The following is a 25,156-nucleotide window of genomic DNA, read 5'->3' on the forward strand; positions in this document are numbered from 1 at the left end:
GGATTACTTCATTAATAAAATCGAGGGAATCCGGTAAAGCATTCAGCAAAACAATACTCCCCTCAACCCCCCCCCCCGCAATTACTCACACAACACCCACAGAAATTCACCACAATCAGGAAAGTTCACTCTAGAACCCATCTCCATCGATGCCACTAAAAATATCATCGGTACTCTGCGAAACAGCACCGCGCCAAATTATATCATCCCCACCAAACTGCTGAAGGAATGCGCCGACATCTTGGCACCTCCTATCCTGCAGCTTATAAACCACTCGTTCAAGGAGGGCATAGTGCCCTTACAGCTGAAAGAGGGCATAATCCAACCCATCTTGAAGAAACCCACCTTAGACCCCAAGGACCCACTTCATCGCCGTCCCATAACAGGCCTAAACTTTCTCTCCAAGGTCATGGAGAAAGTAGTGGTACAACAGCTGCAACAGCATCTAGATACCCACAACCTACTTGATCTATTTCAATCTGGCTTCCGTCCCAGACACGGTACAGAAACAGCATTGCTCAAAATATGGGATGATGCTCTCGAGGCCGCAGACGAAGGAGAATCTTGTCTCCTGGTTCTGCTGGACCTAAGCACGGCCTTTGACACTGTAGACCACAAACTATTACTAATTAGGCTAGCGGACGTAGCCAAAGTCGCAGAAGGTGATTTATCTTGGTTGTGTAAAAAGTGAAGATAGCGCTAATATCAACTAGTGCTGATTTAGTACAATATAGTGAGTGATAATCATATTCAATTCAGTGAATAGTGTAAACATAAATTAGAAAACAACAACACTTATGAATAAATAATGATGAAAAAGCAGTGAGTTCATAATGGGTTAACCGACTAATCCCATATGCAGCACTCAGGCCACTCAGCTGATGTCTCCTTCAGACTGCTTTTCATTAGACAAACGACCCTATGCAGCAATTCAGTCAGAAACACTCCGATCGAAATATGAAAAAGAGAAAAGAGAGAGGACAAGCCTCATAGCACAATACTGTGATGACTAGAGGGATGTACAAGATAATACATCGACGGTGTACCAACTCACACATCCGCCGATACACACAGGCTCAGAGTTAGGGAAAAAAAAAAGCTGCCGCTCAGTGCGATGGTCTCCTCACAAGGATGTATTCCCGTCACATAGGCTCCTCCCCCACGCGTTACGCCACTCGTCACGTGGCTTAGTCATGGGTCTCCAATGTTGTGCAGCAAACTTTAAACAAGCTTCAACATGCTTTCCCTTAGCAATGAAATCTTGCATTGGTGAGCATGCATACAGGCCATGGTGGTTGAGTGCATTCCTTATTGTTTTCTTTGGAACAATTGTACCTGCTAATTCCAGGTCTTTCTGAAGCTCTCCAGACACTTGGACAACTCTTCTGACAATTCTTTTCACTCCTCTGTCTGAAATCTTGCGAGGAGCACCTTGTCGTGGCCAGTTTACGGTGAAATTATGATCTTTCCACTTTTGGATTATGGCCAAACAGTGCTCACTGGAGTATTTAGAAGTTTAGAATTCCGTCTGTAACCAATTCCATCAGTATTGTTTTGCAACAAGTCTTTTTATTTTTTTACCCATCATGGGATGTTTTTTGTGCAACACCTTGGTAATGAGACCCCTTTTAATGGGCCATCAGTTGAGACTGAACCAGCTGATATTAAATTGTACTGACAAGGGCCAGGATTGCTTTCTAATTACTGACAGATTTCCATGCCTATTTGCACCTCCCTTTCTTCATGTGTTCAATATTTTTTTTCCTGTGTCATTCCATTTTATTACACATAACTTAATTTCTGAACTTATTTGTTTTGGTTTCATTGCATGGGATGTTACTAACATGTGGTGAACATTTCATGTCAACCTTTTAGAAATATATTTACCTTAAAAAATGGTGATGTGTTCAATACTTATTTTACCTGCTGTATACCCCATATGAGAAACAGAGACACTTTAAATCAATTACATGAATTTTATCCAAACAATAATGTGATACGATTGTCCTATTCCGGAAGGTGAGAAAATATTTATTTATGTAATATTTACCATAGATGAAGGACAGTACTCTGGTGCCCTCTGTAGTAAATGCTTCTGTTGAGACTCACTTTTTGAGGCCAATATCTATAACAAAAAAAAATACACTAGTTTATTTATGCACAAAACGTAATTGAGACTTATGACTTGTAACAGACCAAGCTCAATATCAACTTTAACATTAGCTTATTACATAGTAGGTGACAGGACTTTTAAAACCATAATGGCGCGTACACACGGTCGGAATTTTCCTTGTTGTCGGAAATTCCGACCGTGTAGAGGCTCCATCTGACATTTGCTGTCGGAATTTCCAACAACAAAAATTTGAGAGCTGGTTCTCCAATTTTCCGACACAATTCAGACGCACAAAATTCCATGAATGCTCAGAATGAAGCAGAAGAGCCACACTGGTAATTAAACTTAATTTTTTCTCGGCTCGTCGTACGTGTTGAATGTCACCGCGTTCTTGACGTTCGCAATTTCCGACAAAGTTTGTGTGACCGTGTGTATGCAAGACAAGTTTAAGCCAACATCTGATGGAAAAAAGTCCACGGTTCTGTACGCAGCACTAGTGTTCATGTAGTCTAAAAGGTTGGTAATTACTGTAATTACTGTACACTCATTTAGGCAAAAGGTGTTTGTGGTGAAAGTTTAGGTTGAGAAACTTAAAAAAAAAAACACACACAATTAACTGCCAAACCAAAAGGTTTAAAGTCAGAGTCTCCCAGTCATCCAGGACAATGAGAACTGAACTGACTCGAGTCTATTCTGGTTGGATACCCGGGTCTCAATTGTCCTAACTCAATGTCAGGGAACCATCCATAGAAAGACTGGCAGGTCACGGACCAACGAACACAGTGCGCATGTGGGCGCGGACACGCACACGGGCAACAACAGCAAGAACTCTGCATTCTTCATTGCGCACACAATTTGGGAGTGGCGTCAGTGCTCTATTTAAAGCCTGCTACAGCAGTTACCAACTGCTGCATGATCTTCAGCCCTCTGGTGTGTTTCCTGAGTTCCTGTTCCTGCTACCTAAGAACTACTGTTGTCAACCTGGCTTGTCTGACCAGTCTTCTCAGTGTATGACCCCCGGCTTGATTCCTGGCTTGTTCCCGTGCCTTGTTCCTGTCTGTTTGATCCAGTGTATGACCCCGGCTCGTCCTCTGACCTGTTCTAGTGAACTTCTCTTCTGCTTGCTACCAGTGTATGACTTCCATCCTGGCTCCTGACTCCGCCCCTGGTTTTCCCCGCTATTCAGTCTCATCCGGTACTTTCAAAGTACCCCTGCCTGACTGCGTATCCTGGTCTCCAGCTGATCTCCAGCATCAACTCAGCAAGTCGCAGCTGGCAACTCCTGCATCTCTGGGCATAGCACTCACTGTGTCACCTCCAGGGGACGCTCTGCACTTAGTCGCAAGGGAAGCTCTCAGCACTTCAGCCTCTGGTAAGGTACGTGACAGTATCATGCAGCCAGAAGTGTCAGAGGCCGACGGAGGTGCTTCCCCGCTCAAGACTTTGTGCCAGCAAGTCGCAGCCCTTACTCAAGCAGTGACGAACCTACAGGAGCAGTACTCCCAGTTGGGAAATTGCCTTCCAAACCAGACGATGTTCTCTCCTCCTGAACCCCGTGTACTCACTCCAGAACGCTTCTCAGGTGACCGAAGGAAGTTTAGAGCATTCAGAGTCTCCTGTGTACTGTACCTGTACCTGTCCCTACAGCCAAGGACCTTCTCTCTAGAGACTGTTAAAGTGGAATTTGTTATTACCTTACTGTCTAAAGGACCTCATTCCTGGGCCCATTAGTTACTGGAGCAAAAGAATCCCGCTATTGACCCCTTGGACTCATTTTTTGAAGCTATGGCCAAATTATATGACGACCCACTATGTCCGGCCACCGCTGAAGCAGCCCTCCATGCCTTACAACAAGGACAGCGCCCTATAGAGGACTATACTGTGGACTTGGCTGCGGACACCAGATGACCGCGGACCAGTTTCAGCAGACATGTTTGGCCGTGTGTAGGCACGAGCGGACCATTTTCGGGCGGATCGGACAGGTTTGCAGCGGACAACTGTTTCCTGGACTTGCTTTAAAACAGTCCGCTGGAAACCTGTCCCCCCGACATGTACAGTCGTCTGTACATACCTACCATACATGTCCGGCCGCCCGCCATCCCTCGCATGCGTCGAATGACTTTGACGCATGCGTGAAAGCATTTTAAAGGCAGGCCGCCTACGTCGCCGCGTCATTGTCGCGGCGACACCGCGTCATCGACGCGGCGACACCACGGACATGCCCCGCGTATTGTTTACGCGCGGACTTCTGTTCGATGGTGTATAGAGCCATCGAACAGAAGTCCCCGGGCAGACATGTCCGATGAAAACGGTCCGCGGACCGGTTTCATCGGACATGTCTGCTCGTGAGTACTCGGCCTTAGAATTGGATTGATTATAGGATATGTTAAACCATTGATTCATTCCAAATTTAACATAAGTATTGTTTGAATCCTCAGCTTGTGTACAATATAACATTTGTTATGTACACGTATATAATAAGCAGTAGCAAGAGATATGTTTATCATTGAGAAGAGATAATACAAGGTCAAGGTTATGTCACTAAAAGCTAAAAGGTTTTAAATACGCCAGAATGATTTAAATAAGAGCTATGAATATACCTTGTCATATAATGTAAATACTATCTAAACATTCAACCATCGCTTATTTCTGATTATACAAGCATATCAATTATTTGTTGTAATACGAATTGTACCTGATTTTAGTTTTTGCACTATATCTTTGGTTAATAAATATATATAATTTTAAATATTCATTTGTATTGCTTGACCTCAAAATAGCACGGATAAAAGAATTTTGATATCTTGTATGGTAGGAAAAGTGTATATCTCTCAAAGCACAGATTTACATATTTTCATAAATACAATAATATTTTATAGTTCAGAATAAACGTTCTGACGGTATATGTAGGCTCTATGCCGAGATACGTCAATGGTTCTGACATGGCTCCAGGGGGGTGCGGTGGTAGAACAAATAGTGAGCGAAGGTCCAGACAGTGATTGAAGAGTTTTCAATGCTTTATTTCCAGGCCAACACGGCCAACATCGACATCAGTTTGGAAGGACAAGGTTGATGAAAGGATAGAAGGAGAGAACCTCGCAGTATCAGGCCTGGACATCAATGGAGCAGTCAGTACTGCTCTGTATAGTACCAACTTCCATAACTCATCGCCACTTCACCAGGAGTGGGTAAAGTGCCCCCGGACAGACCCCTATGATAGGTCCGGCAGCCAAAGTGTCACTCTGAACTATCTGGGAGGAACAGGTCTGTCTCACAGACCTGGCTTTAGGGCCTCTGCAACAGGCCAATTTCGATAAAGGACTTAGGTGAATGAAGAGCAACTCCTCCCAGTAGACTTTTTCCTAAACAGGCCCCCGGATGACAGCAATCATACCTGTCAGTGGTCCGGACACCCGATCCCAGACTGGGCTTTTCTCAATAGATCCTGGAACCCAGTGAAACACTGGAGTCCCCTTTCTCCTCAGGATGAGGGACAATGCAGTCCTGATTCCTGAGCCTGCCAGAACCCCTCTATTGCTAACTGCTGGCCAGGGATGGCACTGCATCCCTAGACCACAGACTGACCCAGTGGACAATTCTGAAATGACAGAGGTCCCGGAATTTAAACAAATCATGAATGAGAGCAACGCAACACTCCCATTCCCCATTAACTTTAGCGTAGTGCCCATGCTGAAAGCAAGGGGGCGCTACATTATGTTACAGCCTTATTCCAAAATTTATTCAATTCATTATTTTCCTCCAAAACACAATACCCTTTAATGACAACAGAAGTTTGTTTGAAATCTTTGAAAATGTTATAAAAAAAAAAATAATCCCATATACATAAGTATTCACAGCCTATGCTTCATACTTTCTTGAAGCATGCTTAGCACACCTATTTTTGGGCAGTTTGTCCCATTCTTCTTTGCAGGACCAAGCTCCATCAGGTTGATTCGGGATCATCGGTGCACAGCCATTTTCAGATCTCTCCAGAGATGTTCTTTTTTTAATCAGATAATTTTTTATTGAAAAATTGAAAAACAAACATATGAAAAACATATACAAACATTTTTCTCTTTTTTTCCCTTTTTAAAAAGCCCTTCAAAGTATAGTACGAAACAGATTTCAAATATCATCAAGGACACAGAAAGAAACAATACGCCACAATTATACTCTTCAACACTGCAAGTGATATATTCAGTCTGTCCAAGAGCATTTATATTATAATAGAAGAGCTATTTCCATAGGGGCCTAACACCATATATCATACCTCTCCTAATATGCTACTCGAAAACAGTAGTGACTCTCCCCTTCTCATCTGCCAATTATGTCTCTATTCCATACCACCATCTAATTGAGTATAGTGACCGATGCAGCTCTATCTCCATGGATCCTGCTTTGCACAAGCCGCGATGGTGCCAAGCCAGGGGTACCCAACCAGGGATCACATATGTTCTCAAACTTCTCCGGACTACCCCGGTGCTTATACGTAAGTTGTTCCCTAACGAGAGAATCATTTACCGATGTAATCCATTCTATGTGTGTGGGGGCCGCTACGGACAGCCATTTCCTGACAATAAGTTTCCTGGCCAGAAACAGAACCCTAAGAATAGCGGTAGAGGTGTGTGGCCTATACCACTCTTCATCTAACCACCCCAACAAACAGAGTTTAGGATCAATAGGTAATTGAAGGTTTCATATGCTATTGATAGTAGCCACCACCGCAGCCCAATAGCGCTGCAGCTTCAGGCACCTCCACAGCATATGCACAAGTGTCCCGTTGTCCACCAGGCAGCGGGGGCAAAACAGGTCATCTCTTCTACGCCATTTATGCAGCTTTTCAGGTGTACGATATGTATGATGAATAATAAAAAGCTGGGTGAGTTGATGACAGTGATCCCTTGAGAACATTGCCCAATATTACTTTCCACTCCTCATCAGAAACTTGTCCTACATCGTCCCCCCAGCCAGCTCTACATCTCAAGGTCATCGCCCTAGAGACATGACCAAGAAGAGAATCATACAAGGATGAAATTTGTCCTTTCCTGGAGGACGCCATAGTTAACTTCATAAGCACTACCGGTCTGGTGTGCTCCCATATGGAGGTTGTGGCCTGCGTCGAAATAGCGTGTCGCAGTTGTTTGTATTGGAAAAAGGACATATTAGGCAAGTCAAATTCCGCACACAGGGACTGAAAGTCCCCAAATATGCCTTTGCAGTATAGTTGTGAGATATACCTTACCCCCCGTCTTTCCCAATTGGAGAAATTTTGTAGTTTATTAAGTTCTGGGTAGTTACTATTGTGACGGTATTGGTATGATATCCCCGTCAAAGATTCCCTTCTTCCATAAGAACATCACCCAATATTCCACTAGGAGGAATATTCCTGAGATCGCCCATTAAGCCACACATGAGTCCAGGCTTACTGCTAGAACAAGACAGACTTTAATGGTTTTCTTCTCAGCTTTTTATACAGTCCAAGACATTGAAGCAACAATGAAATCTCCACCCCCCCTAATCACACACTAAGGCTAATTACTAAAACATTCTAGACAGGTCGGCACCGACCGATAATCATCATGTCTAATCACTGCACATTCCTTAAACAGCATAACAACAAACCACCTTCACACCCTTGAGTTTCTTAGGCAGACGTTTCGTCTGCATCCAGTTTGACACCTAGTAACACCTCTGAGCATCACTAGGTTGTAGACAGCGTTGTCACACAATTAAAGGCCTTTCAAAAGCTAGCCTTATTTAACATATGAACAGTCTTTACAGAGGGAGATTAATCACACATGAAAACACCTGTTACTTGTAACCCACAGCATTAAATTAGCAGGGAGAATTAAACTGGAGCATATATAGGCAATTGCATCACAACTATTCTTCCATATACGTGTATTGCAAGTGCTGTTTAGTTTTGTTCCATATCTTATCTATAAGTATGAAAGTGGGGTACTGGTCCATAGCACCAAGTTCCCCCCGCCTCTATACATTCCACCAGGTTATCCCCAATTACCTGGGTACACACTATATTTCTAATGGGGTCCGAGGACTCTGGACATAGCCACCCTGCCAAATGTTGTAGCTGTGCCGCCACAAAATAATAAAATGGGTTCGGCACTGCTAGACCTCCCAAGTCCTTCGTCTCCTGTAATGTTTCCAGTTTAATTCTTGGGACTTGTTTCCTCCATATTAGTGCACGGTATATGGTATTACATCTTTTAAACACATGGGCAGGGATCCAGATGGGGGCGTTGTGGAGCACATAAAGTAACTGAGGATTCCAAATCATTTTGATCAGGTTGCAGCGCCCAAGGACGGACAGCGGCAGCTTGATCCAACTAGTTGTTTTTTCCTGATATTTTTTTAAGAACAGGTTCCACATTCAACTTGATATATTGATCTAAATTAGGATGAACCATAATACCTAAATACTTGAATTTATCCACAACTTTAATCTGGTCCGCAATCTGTGGCAAAGGTCCCAGAAGCAGATCCAGTGGAAGGAGAGTGGACTTATCCCAGTTAATTCTAAAACCGGAAAAAGTTCCGAAGGTGTGAACCAGTTCCATAAGGTGGACCAGGGATGCAGACGTGTCACCCAGAAACAGCAGCGCATCGTCTGCATATAGTGCCAGTTTATCTTCTAATTCTCCCCGCCTAAAACCCTGTATATCTGGATTCCCCCTTATAGCAGCCACCAGGGGCTCTATGGCCAGGGCGAAAAGCAAGGGGGCAGCCCTGCCTCGTTCCCCTGTATAAATCAAATGAGGGTGAGAGGGTATTGTTTATCCACATACACGCTTTTGGTGCTTTGTACAGTAATTTAATCCAAGAAATTATTCCTTCTCCAATACTTTCCACAAGTATTCCCACTCCACCCTATCGAAAGCCTTGGCGGCGTCTAACGAGAGTATAGCTCTATTTCCCTGGTTATCAGTAGGGATCTGCATATTAAAAAAAGTTGTCTCAGATTATTTGCTGTAGATCTGTTTGGTGTGAAGCCGGACTGGTCCGAATGTACCATTGCAGTCACCACCGCCGAGAGTCGCATGGCAATTACCTTAGTGAGAAGTTTCAAGTCTATATTCAACAATGAAATAGGTCTGTATGAATCAGGATTGTTGGGTTCCTTCCCTGGTTTCAGTATTACTACCACTACAGCTTCATACATAGATCTGGGCAAGGAGTCTGAGTCAAGTGCATTTTTAAGCGTATGGAGTAGCTCCGGTAGGAGCACTCCACCAAACTTTTTATATAGTTCAATTGGCAATCCATCATTGCCCGGGGCTTTTGAGTTTGGAAATGTGGCCAACGCTGTCTGGAGTTCTTTAAGGGTAAGAGGTGCATTAAGGTGCTCCCTATCCGTCTCCTTAGGTTGGGGGAGTGTAATGGACTCCAGAAAACGCGTCAAATCCTCTACTGGGTATATCACCTTAGAGGAGTATAAGTCTTGGTAGAAGGAGTAAAACTCCTTCAATATAGAGGGCGTGTCTGTGACAGTCAGTTGTGTTAATGTCGTAATACTGTGTACCACTTGAGATGGCTGCTGCGACCTAGCTATCATTGCCAACATATGGCCATTTTTTCCCCCTCCTCAAAATAATTTTGGGAGGTGAAAAATCTCTTGTTATCAGCTTGCTGTAGATGAATAGTGCGGTAAAGTTTTTGTGCATCTATCCACTCCCTCCCATGTTCGGGAGTGGGGTCCAGCAAATATATCTCCTCTGCTTTCTCCATCGCCCTCTCAGCATCATTGGCCCACTGCCTATTCCTCGTTTTAATGAAACTGATTTATTTTATGCACATCCCCCTAATAAAGGCTTTTAGAGTGTCCTATACCACTCCAGGCGCAGCTGATGATTTGTTATCGTCCAAAAAGTATTGGATCTGCATCCGCATGCTCTCTGCATCAGTAAATAGTTGGAGCCACAAGGGGTTCATTTTCCAATGCATAGGGAGACATGTTTTATGGAAGTCCAAGGAAAGCTGCACCGGGGAGTGGTCGGACAGGCCCCTGGCCAAGTACGTCACCACTGGGTCAAAGGGAAGCATTAAGTCATTGCCCAGATCAAAATCTATGCGAGACAGCGTAGAATGAGACAGGGAGTGACAGGAAAACTGGGCCTGAAAGGGAGATTTACATCTCCACAGGTCTACCAATCCCAACTCAGTCACAAATCTAGCTACGAGGTATAAACCCTTGGGCCCTGTAGAGAATTTTTTTTATGTATGTCCAAGGATATATCCATTGCACTATTAAAGTCCCCAAGGACATATACAGGGAGCTGGGGATCTTTAACCAGGAACCTAGCTAGACATTGTAATACCGTCAACGTAAAGGGTGGCGGTACATATATATTAAAAAAATATAAAATGGAGTTGGGATTTTGTATGAGGCACGTGGCTTAGACCGCCACGGGCCTCCATCCCTGCAAGGGTTAAAAAAATGGAAGATTGGGACTTTAAATGAGATGCGATTATAGCAATATGCGATTAAGTAAATATGGAAAATAAAAAATTGTTTCCATAATGACCAGGCTCAAAAATACCAGCCCAAGAAGCACTTAACCAAATTAATCTGTCTAACTGTATGTAAATAAAACAGAGGTTTAGTTGCAGGAATTTGCAAATACCTGGGAAGCTGCAGGCCAAGCGTCACGGCACTCTGTGTAACTGCAGCCCAACTATAATTTTTAAGGCCTCCAAAGGAGGAGCACAGGTGTGCCAATCAATAGACAGGGAGCAGATGGCAACCTAGACCTGCCCCTATCTAAAGTTGGTCTGGCAAATGAGAGCACTGGGAAGACAACAAACAAAGGTGAAGCCAATGCATGCCTATCAAACCAAAATACTACCAAACTAGGTGCGGACCACATCTAACTGGGTCAGCTAGCCAAAAAATTACAATGCATAAATATTAGCAATGACACATAGATGGGACTCCCATTTCCCCATTAAAAAAAAAACCTGCCCTCAGGGTCTACAAGCGCATCCCGTTCAATAAATGCAGTGGTTCTGGAGAACAATATACTAACCCCCCCTAGAGTATCTAGTATGGAATGAATGATATTGCACAGGGTATTTAGACATATGAAACAATCGAGCAGTATCATCAGTAAGGTGAGATTCCTGCACGCATATGATAGTGGGGTTTTGTTGCGAAAAAAAGTAAATAAAGCAGTCCTTTTTGTGGAATCATGCAAACCCCTGACATTCCAGGATAAGATTGTATCTACCTGCTTGCCCATAGAAAAGATCCATTAATTATATAAACATAGCTTCCCAAATCCTATTTTTGATGTTCTATTCTGCAATAATTTATGTCCTTAAACATTCTATTAGACCAACTATATACCGTCCATGACCCCAAAAACGAACAACAAAACAAGAAAGAAGGGAAAAAAACAAAAAAAACTAAAATAAAAATAAAAATAATATATTATCTGTGTTAATTTCCCTTTTACCACGGTTTGTATCATTTGTAGCATTTGTATACAGTATATACGTATTCTCCCCTCTGTGTAGTCAAATCCTTCTGTTTCCCCCAGTATACCACATTAGAATACTCCCCCCCCTTTCTACTCTCCCTCCCTCCTCCCTTTCCCACCCTACTCCCCCCTAGGTAATCCCTGTGGGCCTTTTTTGTGATCGGTTCATCCACACTCTCCACCCTCCCCCCCTCCCTCCTCCCCCCCACCTAGTCTCATTACAATACACTCCCCTCTCATTCTAACCCCTTGAACTGTGTGTGTGTGTGTGTGTGTGTGTGTGTGTGTGTCTCCCATTACCCATCACTTCTAGCGTGCTTATTATTATTCCTTAGATTCCCTATATCTATTTCTTAAGGCTAAATGTCCCGTCATTTTGGCAATAGTTGATCCTTTTTATCCTCCAGCCATCTCATCGCGTCCTCTGCAGATTCAAAAAAGAAAGTCCTATCTAGTGCTGCCACTCGCAGCCACGCCAGGTACAGCAAGGCATATGTTAGATTAAACATTTGCATTCTATGTTTGACATCAATAAAGCTAGCCCTCCGCTTCTGTAGGAGGGGTGAAAAGTCTGGGTATAATGAAACATTCGATCCTTCCCACATAACACTCCCCATCTCTCTACTTCTTCTGAGTAACATTACTTTGTCCTTAAAATTCAAAAATTTCATCAATATTGATCGTGGTCTTCCTCCTGATGGGGGAGGTTTAGCGGGAACTCCATGTGCTCTTTCTATGGAGAACTGTGGCGAGAAAGATTCTCTTCCGAATAACTTTGAGAACCAATTTTCCAGGAACTCTGTTGGATTAGTCCCTTCACACTTTTCTGGTAATCCCACCAATCTAACATTATCCCTACAGTTCCTGTTTTCCATTTCATCCAACTTTTCCTCAAACTTGCTCATCTGTTCTTTCATTGTTTTAACCCCTTGCTTTACTGGGTATAAGTCATCTTCTATTTGAGATATTCTTCCCTCTGCCTCAGTTATCCGTTCATTTGTTTTTTTGAAGCTCCTGTCGCACAGAGATCAACTCTTCTTTATTGCCCTTCATCTGGTCACACAACTCCCCCAGAGTCTGTTTACATATGTTAACCACCAAAAATACATCTTTTAATGTAGGGTCCTCTTCCACAGTAGGGGCTAGTACTGGATCTATCTCAGTCCCTTTATCAACTGTGGCTATATTTTTGTTGATGACATTTTTAACAGTCCCTATCTGTGGTCCTTGACTTTTCCTGTCAGCTGTTTTAGTCTGGGCTGGTAACCCCCCCTTTGACTGGGGTGTGATCTGTTGTATGCGCATATTTCTCTAACTTAGCTGCTGCGCTAGATGACCCACTTTTATCTTTTTCCTTGTCCTTAGCAGAACGTAATGATTGTGGGCCCGACATGGCTGCTTATTTCTCCCCCCCCAAACAAAAAAGAAGAGAAGGGGCAGGAGAGATAAGCCTTTGCTGGATATTCAGGGTAGTACTCGGGGTATTCCCAAAACCCACAGATGTCAGCACAAATGGTAGTAGTGCTTCCTTTGTTCAATATTAAATAGCCTATTGTGGCCAACAAGCCTCATCTTCCACCACCTGTGCAAATGTCCATGTATTTTATGGTTGGTTGGTATTACTCACTGTCCATAGCACACAGATTGAGTCTTCAGCAGTTTCCACTTCTGGGCATCATGTGCAGTGTATCCTATACAGCACTGTAGGCAATATGCAACGTTCAGCACACAATATACAGATTAGTGCAGATCTTCATTGATTTTTACTCACATACCCTTTAGGTTCACCTTGAGCTCTCCGATCTCCAGCTACTCCCTCCGAGGTGTTACAAAGCACTGGGGGCAGCGTGTCACATAAGGAACACCAGGTAATAGCAGGAAGTTACAGTCAGTTTTAAACAGTCGATTTGAGGAGTGGGGAAGTAACTTTTACTAAATACTTAGGGTAATGCTCACGGTATTCCCATATATCCAAAGTCCACAAATATCAGTGCAAATAGCAGTGCGGTGGCAGCGATAATTTTAGCAAGAGAAAAAATAATTTACCAGTAATCTCCCAGTTTTTTCCAAAAATGCAAAAAGTTAAAAAAAATAAAAAAAAATAAAAAAAAAATACTATGTATAATAAAAACAATGAATTTTTCAGTGGCCAGCCTGATAATTTGAAAGCTATTCCAGCGTTTCCTAAGGAGGACTAAATACTTTATAATTTGTATTACCTACTGCACATAGCACATAGATTGAATCTTCAGCAGTTTCAATCATAAATTTTTATTACTCACGTAACCTTTCAGTTCTCCTCAAGCTCTCCAGTCACCAGCTGTTTTGGCATTAATGCAATGTGTTTTTAAACATCCATCACCAGGGGCAGCGTGTCACATAGGGAACAGCAGGCAACGAGAGACAATGAATCAGCCACGCTGTGTGACAGAAGCTCCAGATCCAGCCAGCAGCCCCACACAATGCAACTAAAGTCTTTCCCCGAGCCCTTCACTTCCCCACTCCGCCGCCTCCTTCGTTGGCAGCAGTGTCCTCCACCTCCAGCCCTCCGACATACACACACACACACACACCACGTGACTCCCGCAGGTTGTCAGCGGAGCGCCGGGCAGCCAAGCAAAAACACCAGGAGGCATGTGAGGAGGCGCACTACCGCCCGGAACCCCAGCGGGCAGCTGTAGACAAGCCACTGGCGGAGGAACCCTCGCTGCAGCCCGCTGCTGCTTAACGGCAGGTAGAGTAAATAGGAGCAAGTCTCTAAGCGGGTGTCAGCAAAGATCGAGGCATAGCGGGTCCCAGCAGATCTCAGGGAAATCCAGGTCAGCGTCTCCCGGTCATTCGGCTTCAGCACATGGGAAATAGCTGGAGTGATGCTAGCGCCATCGGGCGAGGGGAGACACACACCACTCTACCTCTCACGTCTCACACCTCCATCCGCCTCCAGAGATGTTCAATTGGGTTCAAGTCTGGGCTCTGGCTTGGTCACTGAAGGACATTCACAGAGTTGTCCCATAGCCACTAATTTCTTATCTTGGCTGTGTGCTTAGGGTCTGTGTCCTGTTGGAAGATGAACCTTCACCTCAGTCTGAGGTTCAGAGCACTCTGGAGCAGGTTTTCATCAAGGATGTTGCTGTACATTGCTGCATTCACCTTTCCCTCGATCCTGACTAGTCTCCCACATCCCCAGAGCATGATGCTGCCACCACCATGCTTCACTGTAGGAATGGTATTGGCCAGATATTGAGTGGTGCCTGGTTTCCTCAAGAAATGATGCTTGCTATTCAGACCAAAGGGTTCAATCTTTGTTTTCATCAGATCTGAGATTTTTTTTTTCTCATAGTCCGAGTCCTTCAGGTGCCTTTTTGGCAAACTACAGGTGGGCCGTCATGTGCCTTACTGAGTGGCTTCTGTCTGGCCACTCTATCATACTGGCTTGATTGCTGGAGTGCTGCAGAGATGGTTGTCCTCTGGAAGGTTCTTCTCTCTCCACAGAGAAACACTGGGGCTCTGTCAGAGTGACCATTGGGTTCTTGGTTACCTCCCTGACTAAGGCCCCTCTCCCTAAATTGCTCCGTTTTGGTCGGGCAGCCCGCTCTAGGAGTCCTGGTGGTTCCAAACTTCTTCCATTTATGGATGATGGAGGCCACTGTGCTCATTGATTCCTTCAATGCTGCAGAAATGGTTCTGTACCATTCCCCAGATCTGTACCCTTCCCCAGATACAATCCTGTCTGGGAGGTCTACAGATAATTCCTTGGACTTCTTGGTTTGTGCTCTTACATGCTCTGTTAACTGTGGGACCTTATATAGACAGGTGTGTGTCTTTCCAAATCATATCCAATCAACTGAATTTACCACGTCGTAGAAACATCTCAAGGATGATCAGTGGAAACAGGATGCACCTGAGCTCAGTTTTGAGTGTCATGGCAAAAACTGTGAATACTTATGCACACAGGATTTTTTTTGTTTTTAATACATTTGCAAATATTTCAAACAAACGTTATCATTATGGGGTATTGTTTATAGAAGTTTGAGGAAAATAATGAATTTAATCCATTTTGGAATAAGGCTGTAACATAACAAAATGTGGAAAAAGTGAAGCACTATGAATACTTTCCAGATGCATTGTATGTCTATGGATGGGAGGATGTAAGCGAGAGATCATCTGTTTATAATTAGATTAAAATTCTGAATACTTTACTAAGAAATGATTGCCTTCAACAAGACAATACAAAGATCACAATTAAATTACCAGTAACCACATTTAATACCACATAAAACTAAATGAATACTGTACTGTAATCAACCATACCATTCTACTAAAATACTACATAGAATAAATAACACTGACTGGAAAAATAACAGAAAATCAAATGACCAACATGCAAATTACACCATTTTCTCTAACATTACCCCAAAATCATTACACCAACATAATATAAAACCTACATAAAAATCTGGATCATAAACCAAATTAAATCCTCACATCCAGCATTCAGAGAATTACATAATTTGATGGCAACAGGCAAAAATGATTTCCTGTGTCGCTCTGTGGTGCATCTCCTCAGACTGCCCAGCATATAGTGGAGTGGGTGGGAAGAGTTGTGCAAGATTGAATGTACCTTGGACAACATTCTCCTCTTAAAACTGTTAAAGACTCCAACTCTGTTCCAACAACATCACTGGCCTTGCGAATCAGTTTGAGTCTGTTGGTGTCGACTACCCTAAAGCCTCGTACACACGATCAGACTTACATCTGACATTTCCATGGATTTTTGTCTGAAGGGGCGTTGGCCATGAATTTGGTATGCATACACACGGCAGAACATTTTCAGCCAACATTCACCTAATCACGTGTTTTTTCAGCTCTTTACCACCACTCTTTGGGCAACTTCTGCTATTGTTGTCTGATGTTTAGCATTGGTTCTGAGCATGCGTGTTTGTACTTTGGATTTTAGTCCGATGGACTTGTGTACACACGATCGGATGATCCGACATAACACATTTGTTGTCGGAAAGTTTGAGAGAATGCACAGCGAACATTTGTCTGTGGAAATTCGGACAATTGTCCGATGGAGCATACAGACTGTCGGATTGTCCGATAAAACACGCCCGTCGGACCGTTGTTGTCGGAAAGTCAGATCGTGTGTATGGGCCTTAAGTCTGCTTCCTCAGCATACAACCACATACAGGAGAGCACTGGCCACCAGAGACTCATAAAACATCTTCTTCAGCATTGTCTGGCAGATGTTAAAAGACCTCAGCCTCCCCAAAAAATAGAGGTGGCTTTGGCCATTCCTTTAGAGCAGTGGTTCTCAACCTTTCTAGTGCCATGACTTCTTGATAACATTTTCCAAGTTGTGGGGACCCCTAACAGTAAAATAATTTTCGAAGCGTGGGTTGTCAGCACCCAAGGCAAGAAAATAAATTTTGCCCCCAACCCATGGACATTTAGCGCTCCCTGAGTCCCTTCCACTCGTACAGTATTAAAACCCCTTCTGGAACATTTTAAGATGGAGAGAGATCCTCCTTACTTTTCCATTTATCTCTATCCTAATTTCTTGTTTTTTTTCCCCCATCCCTCTCTCTAACCGTATTTCTTGTTCTTTCTCTTATTCTTTCTCTCCCCTTTTCTTTGTTGCTCCCCCTCTTTTCCTCTCCCTTACATTATTCCTTCTCTTACTCCTTGGTGGGGGGAAAAGGGACAAGTGGCAGTGCTGGCGGGGAGTTGGGGTTAGTGGCAATGTTGGGGGGAGTTCTGATCAGCCAACTTAGATGCTCTTGATAAAGGTCACCTGCTGATCTGAGAACTGTAGTGGGGACTTTTAAACTATAATCACAGGTAGTGTTACTCACTGTGTCTGACTTTGTAGTGTTTCGTAGCAGTGACACCTATGCCGAAATCAAAAGATAGGGTCTCCTCCAGCCCCTCCCACTTTACATTCCTCACCAGTAAGCTGACCTCTAGTCTCTGCCCCCAAGCCATGCTGTGAACTGAATGGCCGGCTGCAAAAGAGGCTGAGTGGGTGGCTGTGGGCTCCAGGAACAGCCCCACTGGGTGTCCACAGGCTCCAGGGACAGCCCTTCTGGGTGGCTGCAAAAAGGCTGGGAGAGCAGTGTGGACTTCAGGAATAGCCCAGGATATGGTGACCCCTGGCAAATCATCATTTGACCCCCAGGTTGAGAACCACTGCTTTCGAGCAATAAAGGGTTCTTGCTCCAGTCCAGCTTATTTTCTATGTGCACCCCCAGATACTTGTAATTCTCTACATCCACATCCTTTACTTGGATGGAGACAGGGGTCCCTGGTGCCTTCCTTCTCAAATCCACAACCAGTTCCTTTGTCCCATTTAAATTCAGAAGATTATCCTCATACCATGTGACAAAGTCTCCACCACAGTCCTATACTCAGTCTCTTCCCCATCCTTTATACAGCCCACTACTGCAGAGTCATCAGAAAATTTCTGAAATGGCAAGGCTGGTAGCTGAAATCAGTGGTATAGACCGTATAGAGAAAGGGAAAGAGAACTGTCCCCTGTGGAAGCCCAATAATTTTTACCACCCTATCCAACACAGTCTTTTCAAATTGCACATATTGTGGTCTTCCAATTGTTTGGTTCAGCCATATGGGAACAATGCATGATGGACATTGTGGTACAGAGAGACAGAGACTCTATTACTGTAGGTTGGAAATAGACTACAATGCCCACAGTGCCACTGTGCTACCAAAGTGCATTGCGCCAGGCACAGCCTGCTGGGAGAATTTATTTAAGGTTGGGCGAGGCCTTGTTCCGGTCTCTTGAGGCCTACAGTGAGTGTGCTTAGGCTGGAGAAGCCTGGGCCTAAAGTTGCGGAGACCAGATCGCCTGAAGGAGGGATCCTTGCCACAGCCCTGCTGAACGGACCAGGGAGAGAGACCGGCCTACACTCCACAGCATCCGAAGTCGCCTATCCTCCGGCACCTTGTGAGCGGCTGCATGGAGGACCAGGGACCACGAGCTGCAGAGGGACTGAGAACCAAGAGGGTCCAGATGGAGCATACCGGCGAGGCCTCATTTGGTGAGAGGGCACTTGCCCACCAACATTACTAACTGTGTTGCAGGAAGGTGATTTTCATAGTTTCACTTGTACTGCTGGATGTTGTCGTGCCACAAGTAGGGACACATTGCACCCGGGAGTGACATAGTGCTTTGGGAGAATGAGCGCCTCTTTTGCAATTACACTACGTACTATACGTTTTTATTCTTTTCTTCACATCTCTTGTTGGATTACAAATACTCATGTGCACCAACAAAGCTAGCAGAAGATTACTTTAAACTTAAGGAAAAATCATCAATTCAGTTTGTTGTTTAAGTTGACACAACAGGACACGTGTCAGCTGAATTGTCCAAGGGAGCCAAAGAGCTCACAAACTCATAGGTGTGATATAGCGGTTTGTAACAACTTGTATTGTCGTTTTGGTATCTCAGTGAGCTGGGTGGGACTTGGTGGAGAGGTATCCCATTGCTGGCATCATTGCATTGGTGGAATCCCTCCACTGTGTACTTACTCAGATCTGACCTCAGGTTGTGTGATTAGGTCTCTTTGTACAGTCAAATCCTGAACCTGTTATATAACTGAATACCATTGACTCTTACAGGGCCCTGTTTGAAGTCAAATGTTGCTTGTGTAAATTCTGTTCTAGTTTTCTTCACCAAGTAAACATCTCACCCTTGGTTAAACTACATCTTGTGTGGGACTCTGTTGCAGTTGCGAGGCAGGTGACAAGCACCAAGGTAACGGTATTCAATTACACATATATAGTACTGTATGGTATCATTGTGGTTCCCTACTGCTAGTGGGTTCCACAATCACATTATTGTCCAGTTGTGCCAAGGGAGGATTTGAGCCAAACTTCTGGGGGTTGTTAGGCAGAGCGTAGACCCAAAACTAAACCAGCAGCTCCTACGGGGGTAATGCGTAGGTGGGGGCTTGCCTGGGATTCCTGTGAATTAAACCCCCCCAGACAGAAGCCCTACCGGCACAATAATGGAAGAGAACGCCCGCACGGATTACAGCGTAGTGCTTGAAATTTCAGGAGAATCCTGGAGCAAAGAACAGTTAATTCAAGCGATAAAGATCCTGTCCCCAGACAAGAAAGCATGGGTGATTGCCGTAAAGACAGACACTGTGACCCCAAATACTTATGCATTGATTGAGTGGAAACAGAAAATTCCTGAACACTTCAAGGGTGCCAGTGTGAAATTAGCCAGCAAGGGAGAATTAAATGTGATACACCCAGAGGCACCCAAAGAAGGCCCTGCCTCATCAAGTCAAGCTGACTCTAGCAAGCCAGAAGCTTCTGCCAAGTCCCCTCTGGCCACCATTGGGCCCGAACTCCATGCTGTCCTTGGGGAAATTGTTGCAAAGTGCCAAAAGGATCCCTCAAACTACTCAGCATCTGGCTACGGGAAGCTCAGAATCTTCTCTGGAAGGCAACCAGTACCTTCAGCGGACAGACAGTTTTGAAGAGTGGCTGGACCAGGCTACCCAAGGTTTGGAGGAATGGGACATACCTGAGTCACACAAGAAACAGAGGATCACAGAGAGTCTGAAGGGACCTGCCTTGGAAGCCATTCGCAATCTGAAGCTCAGTAAAAAAAGACTGTGCTGCCCAAGACTATCTGAGCATCTTGCAGGATGTATTTGGTCGCACTGAGAAAGTCACCGACCTCATCTACCAAATGGAACACTCTTATCAGAAAGAAGGAGAGAAGGCATCTGGACAAGATCATACACCGGATCCTGTTGAAGAAGGGGTTAGACCCCCCAGACGGTGGATGAGGTCAGGGCGAAGCAAGTTTTGAAAGGGGCCCAACCTTTAGACCCCATTACCCTTCTGATGAGAAGCCGGCAAGATGGTGGTATCCTGAAATATCCAGATTTGATCCGGATTGTCAGGGAGGAAGAAGCCATGCTGGACAATAAGAAGAAAAGCCAGAGACCTGAATCCGCTGCTGGAGTCAGAGTAATAAATGCTGATGATGGTGACCCTCAGGTTGAGCTTCTAAAGACATAAGTGTCCCAGCTAATAGAGATGATGTCCATACTGACCAACCAGCCAACTGTTCCGCCTTAGCCAGCGAAAAACTCCATAGGGCCCTGGTGAAGGAGTCAACCGGGTGCCCACCAGTTTTAGCTAGCTCCACAAAATCCAACAACGCGAGGAGACTGCATCGGGAGTCCAGACCCTTACCAAGGGCTCCCGTTGTTGCCTCTGAGCGACCCAATGTCTCCCGCTCCTTGACCCAACCTGCCCAGTGGCGGGGAGTCAGTGCACGCCAGACCCAACAGGGTTCAAGATCAAGTCGAAATTCCAAAAAGAAAGGAGTAAGGGTACAAATTACTGAACCGGGCAAGCAGGCACCTCTCCAAAAGTTTCCTGCCAAGTTAGTAGGGCCCTCCTCGGTAGTTTCAATCCAGGTAGAGGGGATTTACACCAAAGCCCTCCTGGATACTGGGGCTCAAGTAACTCTCCTGTACAGAGACTTTTATGACAAACACATCAGACACTTGCCATTGCAGAAGTTGGAAGAACTGGAGATATGGGGTATTGGAACTCAAAACTTTCCCTATGATGGTTATTTACCAATCAAACTAAACTTTGACCCCTCTGTGGCAGGAGAAACAGAGACTTTTAACACTTTGGCAGTGGTCTGCCCTCGCCCACCAGGAGCTAGTAAAAGTTCCCTTATTATAGGGACCAACACTGACCTAGTCAGGAGACTACTAACACCTCTGGCCCAGGGGCAGAGTACTTCAACTGCAGGAGTGCACCCCATGTTGAAGCAGGCGTATCAGCGCCTAGTACTAGAACAAAAGGCTCCAGCAGAAGGAGTAGGCAAGATCTGGTGTTTGGATAAAAGGAGAGAGAGTACTACAGCCAGGAGAGGCGACTTGTCTGAGAGCATCTGTCAAGCTTACTTGGAAGCAACCAGGTCCATTTAAGGCCCTGCAGAGGAATCATAGGAAGGTCTTAGTGAGTGTTCGCAACATGACCAGCTTACCTGTGAAGGTACCGGCCAGAATGCTGTTGGGCCAAGTGAGCACGGCCACCCCAGTCATGCCATCTGACTTGAAGGAGGAGAGGGGTGAGACCCCAGTAGAGAAGTTTTACCCAGAAGACACCACCCTCCCACCAGAATGGAGAGAAAGTGTTAAAGCCCAGCTCGCCCGATGGGAAGCTGCCTTCTCCAAAAACGAATTTGATGTAGGATGTGCTACCCACAAGATTTGTCTGCATGAAGACAAACCATTCAGAGAAAGGGTCCGACGGGTTCCTCTGGGGGACTTGGAAGACCTACGTGAACAATTAGCAAAACTCAAAAGAGCTGGGATTATCAGAGAATCCAGGAGCCCTTACGCTTCTCCAATAGTGGAGGTGCGGAAGATTAATGGGTAACTAAGGCTGTGCATTGACTACCAAAAAAACTGAACAAAAGAACTATTCCTGACCAGTACACCATACCCCGGATAGAAGACGCCCTGCAGGGCCTGTCAGGGGCCAAGTGGTTCAGTGTGATGGACCTGAAGAGTGGGTATTACCAAATCCCCATGCACCCTGGAGGATAAAGAGAAAACTGCCTTCATTACCCCAGTGGGGTTCTTTGAGTTTGACCGCATGCTGCAGGGGTTGTCAGGAGCCATGGCCACCTTCCAAAGGCTGTTGGAGAAAACAGTGGGCGACATGAACCTGATCGAAGTGCTGGTGTACCTGGATGACATCATAGTGTTAGGCAGGACTCTGGAAGAGCATGAAGAGCGGTTGGAGAGGGTCCTGAAGAGACTTAAAGAAGAAGGCCTGAAGCTCTCCATAGAGAAGTGCCAGTTCTATCAGCCCTCAGTTCACTACCTTGGCCACATCGTGTCTGCCGAGGGGATAGCCACAGACCCTGAGAAGCTCTTGGCAAAGACCCACTAATGTGAACGAGCTTCAGTCATTCCTGGGATTCTGCTCCTACTACCCTAGATTTGTAGAGGGGTTTGCCAAGATAGCCCGCCCACTCAATGAACTGAGGAGTGAAGGAGAGGATGATGTCCCAGAACCAGTCAAACCTGTGAGGCCCACAATAGGGCCTAGAAAACCTAAAGAGTCCATCCAGGACCAGTGGACTACCAAGTGTGAGGAGGCCTTCATTCAGCTGAAAAGGAACCTAACCACTGCCCCAGTCTTGGCCTATGCCGACACCACCAAGACCTACGAACTACATGTCAATGCCAGTCGAGATGGACTGGACAGGGTGCTATATCAAGAACATGACTGTCACCTACGGCCTGTTGCCTTTGTGAGTCTGAGTTTGGTCCCCGGGGAAAGGAACTATCCCATGCATAAGCATGAGTTCCTGGCTTTGAAGTGGGCTGTGGTGGATAAATTGATAGACCACCTCTATGGGGCAGAGTTTGTGGTCAAGACCGACAACAATCCACTCACCTACCTCCTCACTACAGCGAAACTGGATGCCACAGGACATAGGTGGTTGGCTGCCCTCTAGGGGTTCACATTTAGTCTGAAAAATTGACCGGGAGTTGGGAACAGTGACCCCACAGAAGAATGGACTCAGCTGACACCAGAAGGAGTGCAAGCCTTATACCAAAGAGCTGAACGTCAGGCTGGAGGAGGGTCCAGGGCTGACGAGATTGGAGTTTTGGCTGCTGGTGTACACAAATGCTACTTCAATGTGACCCAAGTGGGGGATGAATGCCTTCCAAAGCTGTCAAAGAAGGATCTGAGAGGGGATCAGTTGGAAGACCCTCTGGGAAACTTGGCATTGAAGGCTCTGGATAATAAATGCTCTGACATGCTGACCCTGATGGTCCTGAAGAAAAATGCCAGCTGTTCTTGCCCAGAAAACACAGAGAGACAGTGTTGATGGCCCTCCACGATAACCATGGCCACCTAGGGCCTGATAGGACTTTCCATTTGGTGAGGGACCGATTCTACTGGCCCTGCATGCGGGCTGAGGTCGAGGTTTACTGCCACTCCTGTATTCAATGTATCCAAAGGAAGACTTTGCCTTCCCGAGCCGCCCCAATGGTCCATCTTCAGAGTCAGGGACCCATGGACCTGGTGTGCATTGACTGTTTTTGCCTGGAGCCTGATCTGAGTGGGCAGGGGAACATTCTGGTGGTGACTGATCATTTCACTAGATATGCCCAAACATTCCCAACAAAGGATCAGCAAGCATCAACAGTGGCTAAGGTTCTAGTGGAGAAGTTCTTCGTGCACTATGTCTTGTCCCAACGTATCCATTCAGATCAAGGGAGAGACTTTGAAAGTAGCCTTATCGAAAGACTTTTAGACCTGTTAGGCATCAAAAAGTCCAGAACCACTCCATACCACCCCCAGGGGGATGCTCGACCTGAGAGGTTCAACCAAACTCTTCTTGACATGCTTGGAACTTTAAGCTCAGAGAAGAAGCAACATTGGAGCAAACATGCAGCTGCCATTGTACATGCCTACAACAGTACTGCAAATTATGCTACAGGATACTCTCCTTACCGTTTAATGTTTGGACGGGAAGCTCGACTGCCACTAGACCTGGCCTTTGGCATATCTCTTGATCATGCCTCAGCAATCTCCCACAAAGGGTATGTAGATCGCCTGCGGAAAAGCTTGAAGACCGCCTATAACAAAGCCAAAGCTACCTCAGAACGGAGCTGAGAAACAAAAATAACTTTGATCTCAAGGTCCGAGTGCAGGATTTACAGCCGGGTGACAGAATGCTGTTAAGAAATCTGGGTGTCCCTGGAAAGCACAAATTGGCTGACAACTGGAAGTCACAGCCTTATGTCATCTGCAAGCAACTACCAGGACTCCCAGTATACCATATCAGGCCGGAGGGAGTGTCGGCCAACTGAAGACTTGGCATCAAAATCATTTGCTGCCCCTCTCTAAGGCAGGTCGTCTGCCACAAATGTCAGATTTGCAGACGACTCCCTCAATCTGTCAAGGGTCTCGGCCAGTCACTAGGTCTCAGTCAATACCTCAAGATGTGAATGATGATGACACTGAGGATGAAGAGGTGGAATCAGACTGGTTGTGGTCATCTCAACTGCCAGGGCCTACGACCCCTCCTCCATCTCCACCTGAAGTGACGGACACTACTCAGACCAGAAGCCCCTGAGTTTGTGTCACAGAGTATGCTTTCTGAAGAGCTGGAGGATGATCCGGTTTCCCTGACAATGGGGGACTCTGAAGAGGTCTCAACCTTTACAGAGGTCTCAACCTTTACAGAAGGAGAACTGGAAGCTGTGGAAGAAACAGAGTTCAGTGTGCCTGAGACTCTAACACCTAAGGAGCAGAGAGAGAAAAGTGTCATTCACCCACCCAAGAGACTTACGATCAATTGGGTGAATGCTCTGAAGAGGCTGTGCTTACCTCAAAAAGGACAGTTGAGATGCCTGGTCGGCGCTGTATTCTATGTGTGCTCGATTTGGAAAATTGACTGTATAGTGTTTACATGCTCTTTGGCTTTTTTATGTACGTCCCCACCGTTTTAGATGGCCTC

The 25,156-nt window shown here is 45.3% G+C and overlaps 1 protein-coding gene across 1 annotated transcript in view; it reads right to left on the reverse strand.

The window, feature by feature from the left end:
* RECK (reversion inducing cysteine rich protein with kazal motifs) overlaps window positions 1–25,156 on the reverse strand; it is an 861,635-nt gene that overhangs the window by 746,213 nt on the left and 90,266 nt on the right. Inside the window, exon 3 of the mRNA XM_040353423.1 lies at window positions 2,051–2,125. Coding sequence (XP_040209357.1) covers window positions 2,051–2,125 — 75 coding nt within the window. The remainder of the gene's footprint in view (window positions 1–2,050; window positions 2,126–25,156) is intronic.

Source organism: Rana temporaria, chromosome 5 (assembly GCF_905171775.1).
Source record: "Rana temporaria chromosome 5, aRanTem1.1, whole genome shotgun sequence".
Lineage (NCBI taxonomy): Eukaryota > Metazoa > Chordata > Amphibia > Anura > Ranidae > Rana > Rana temporaria.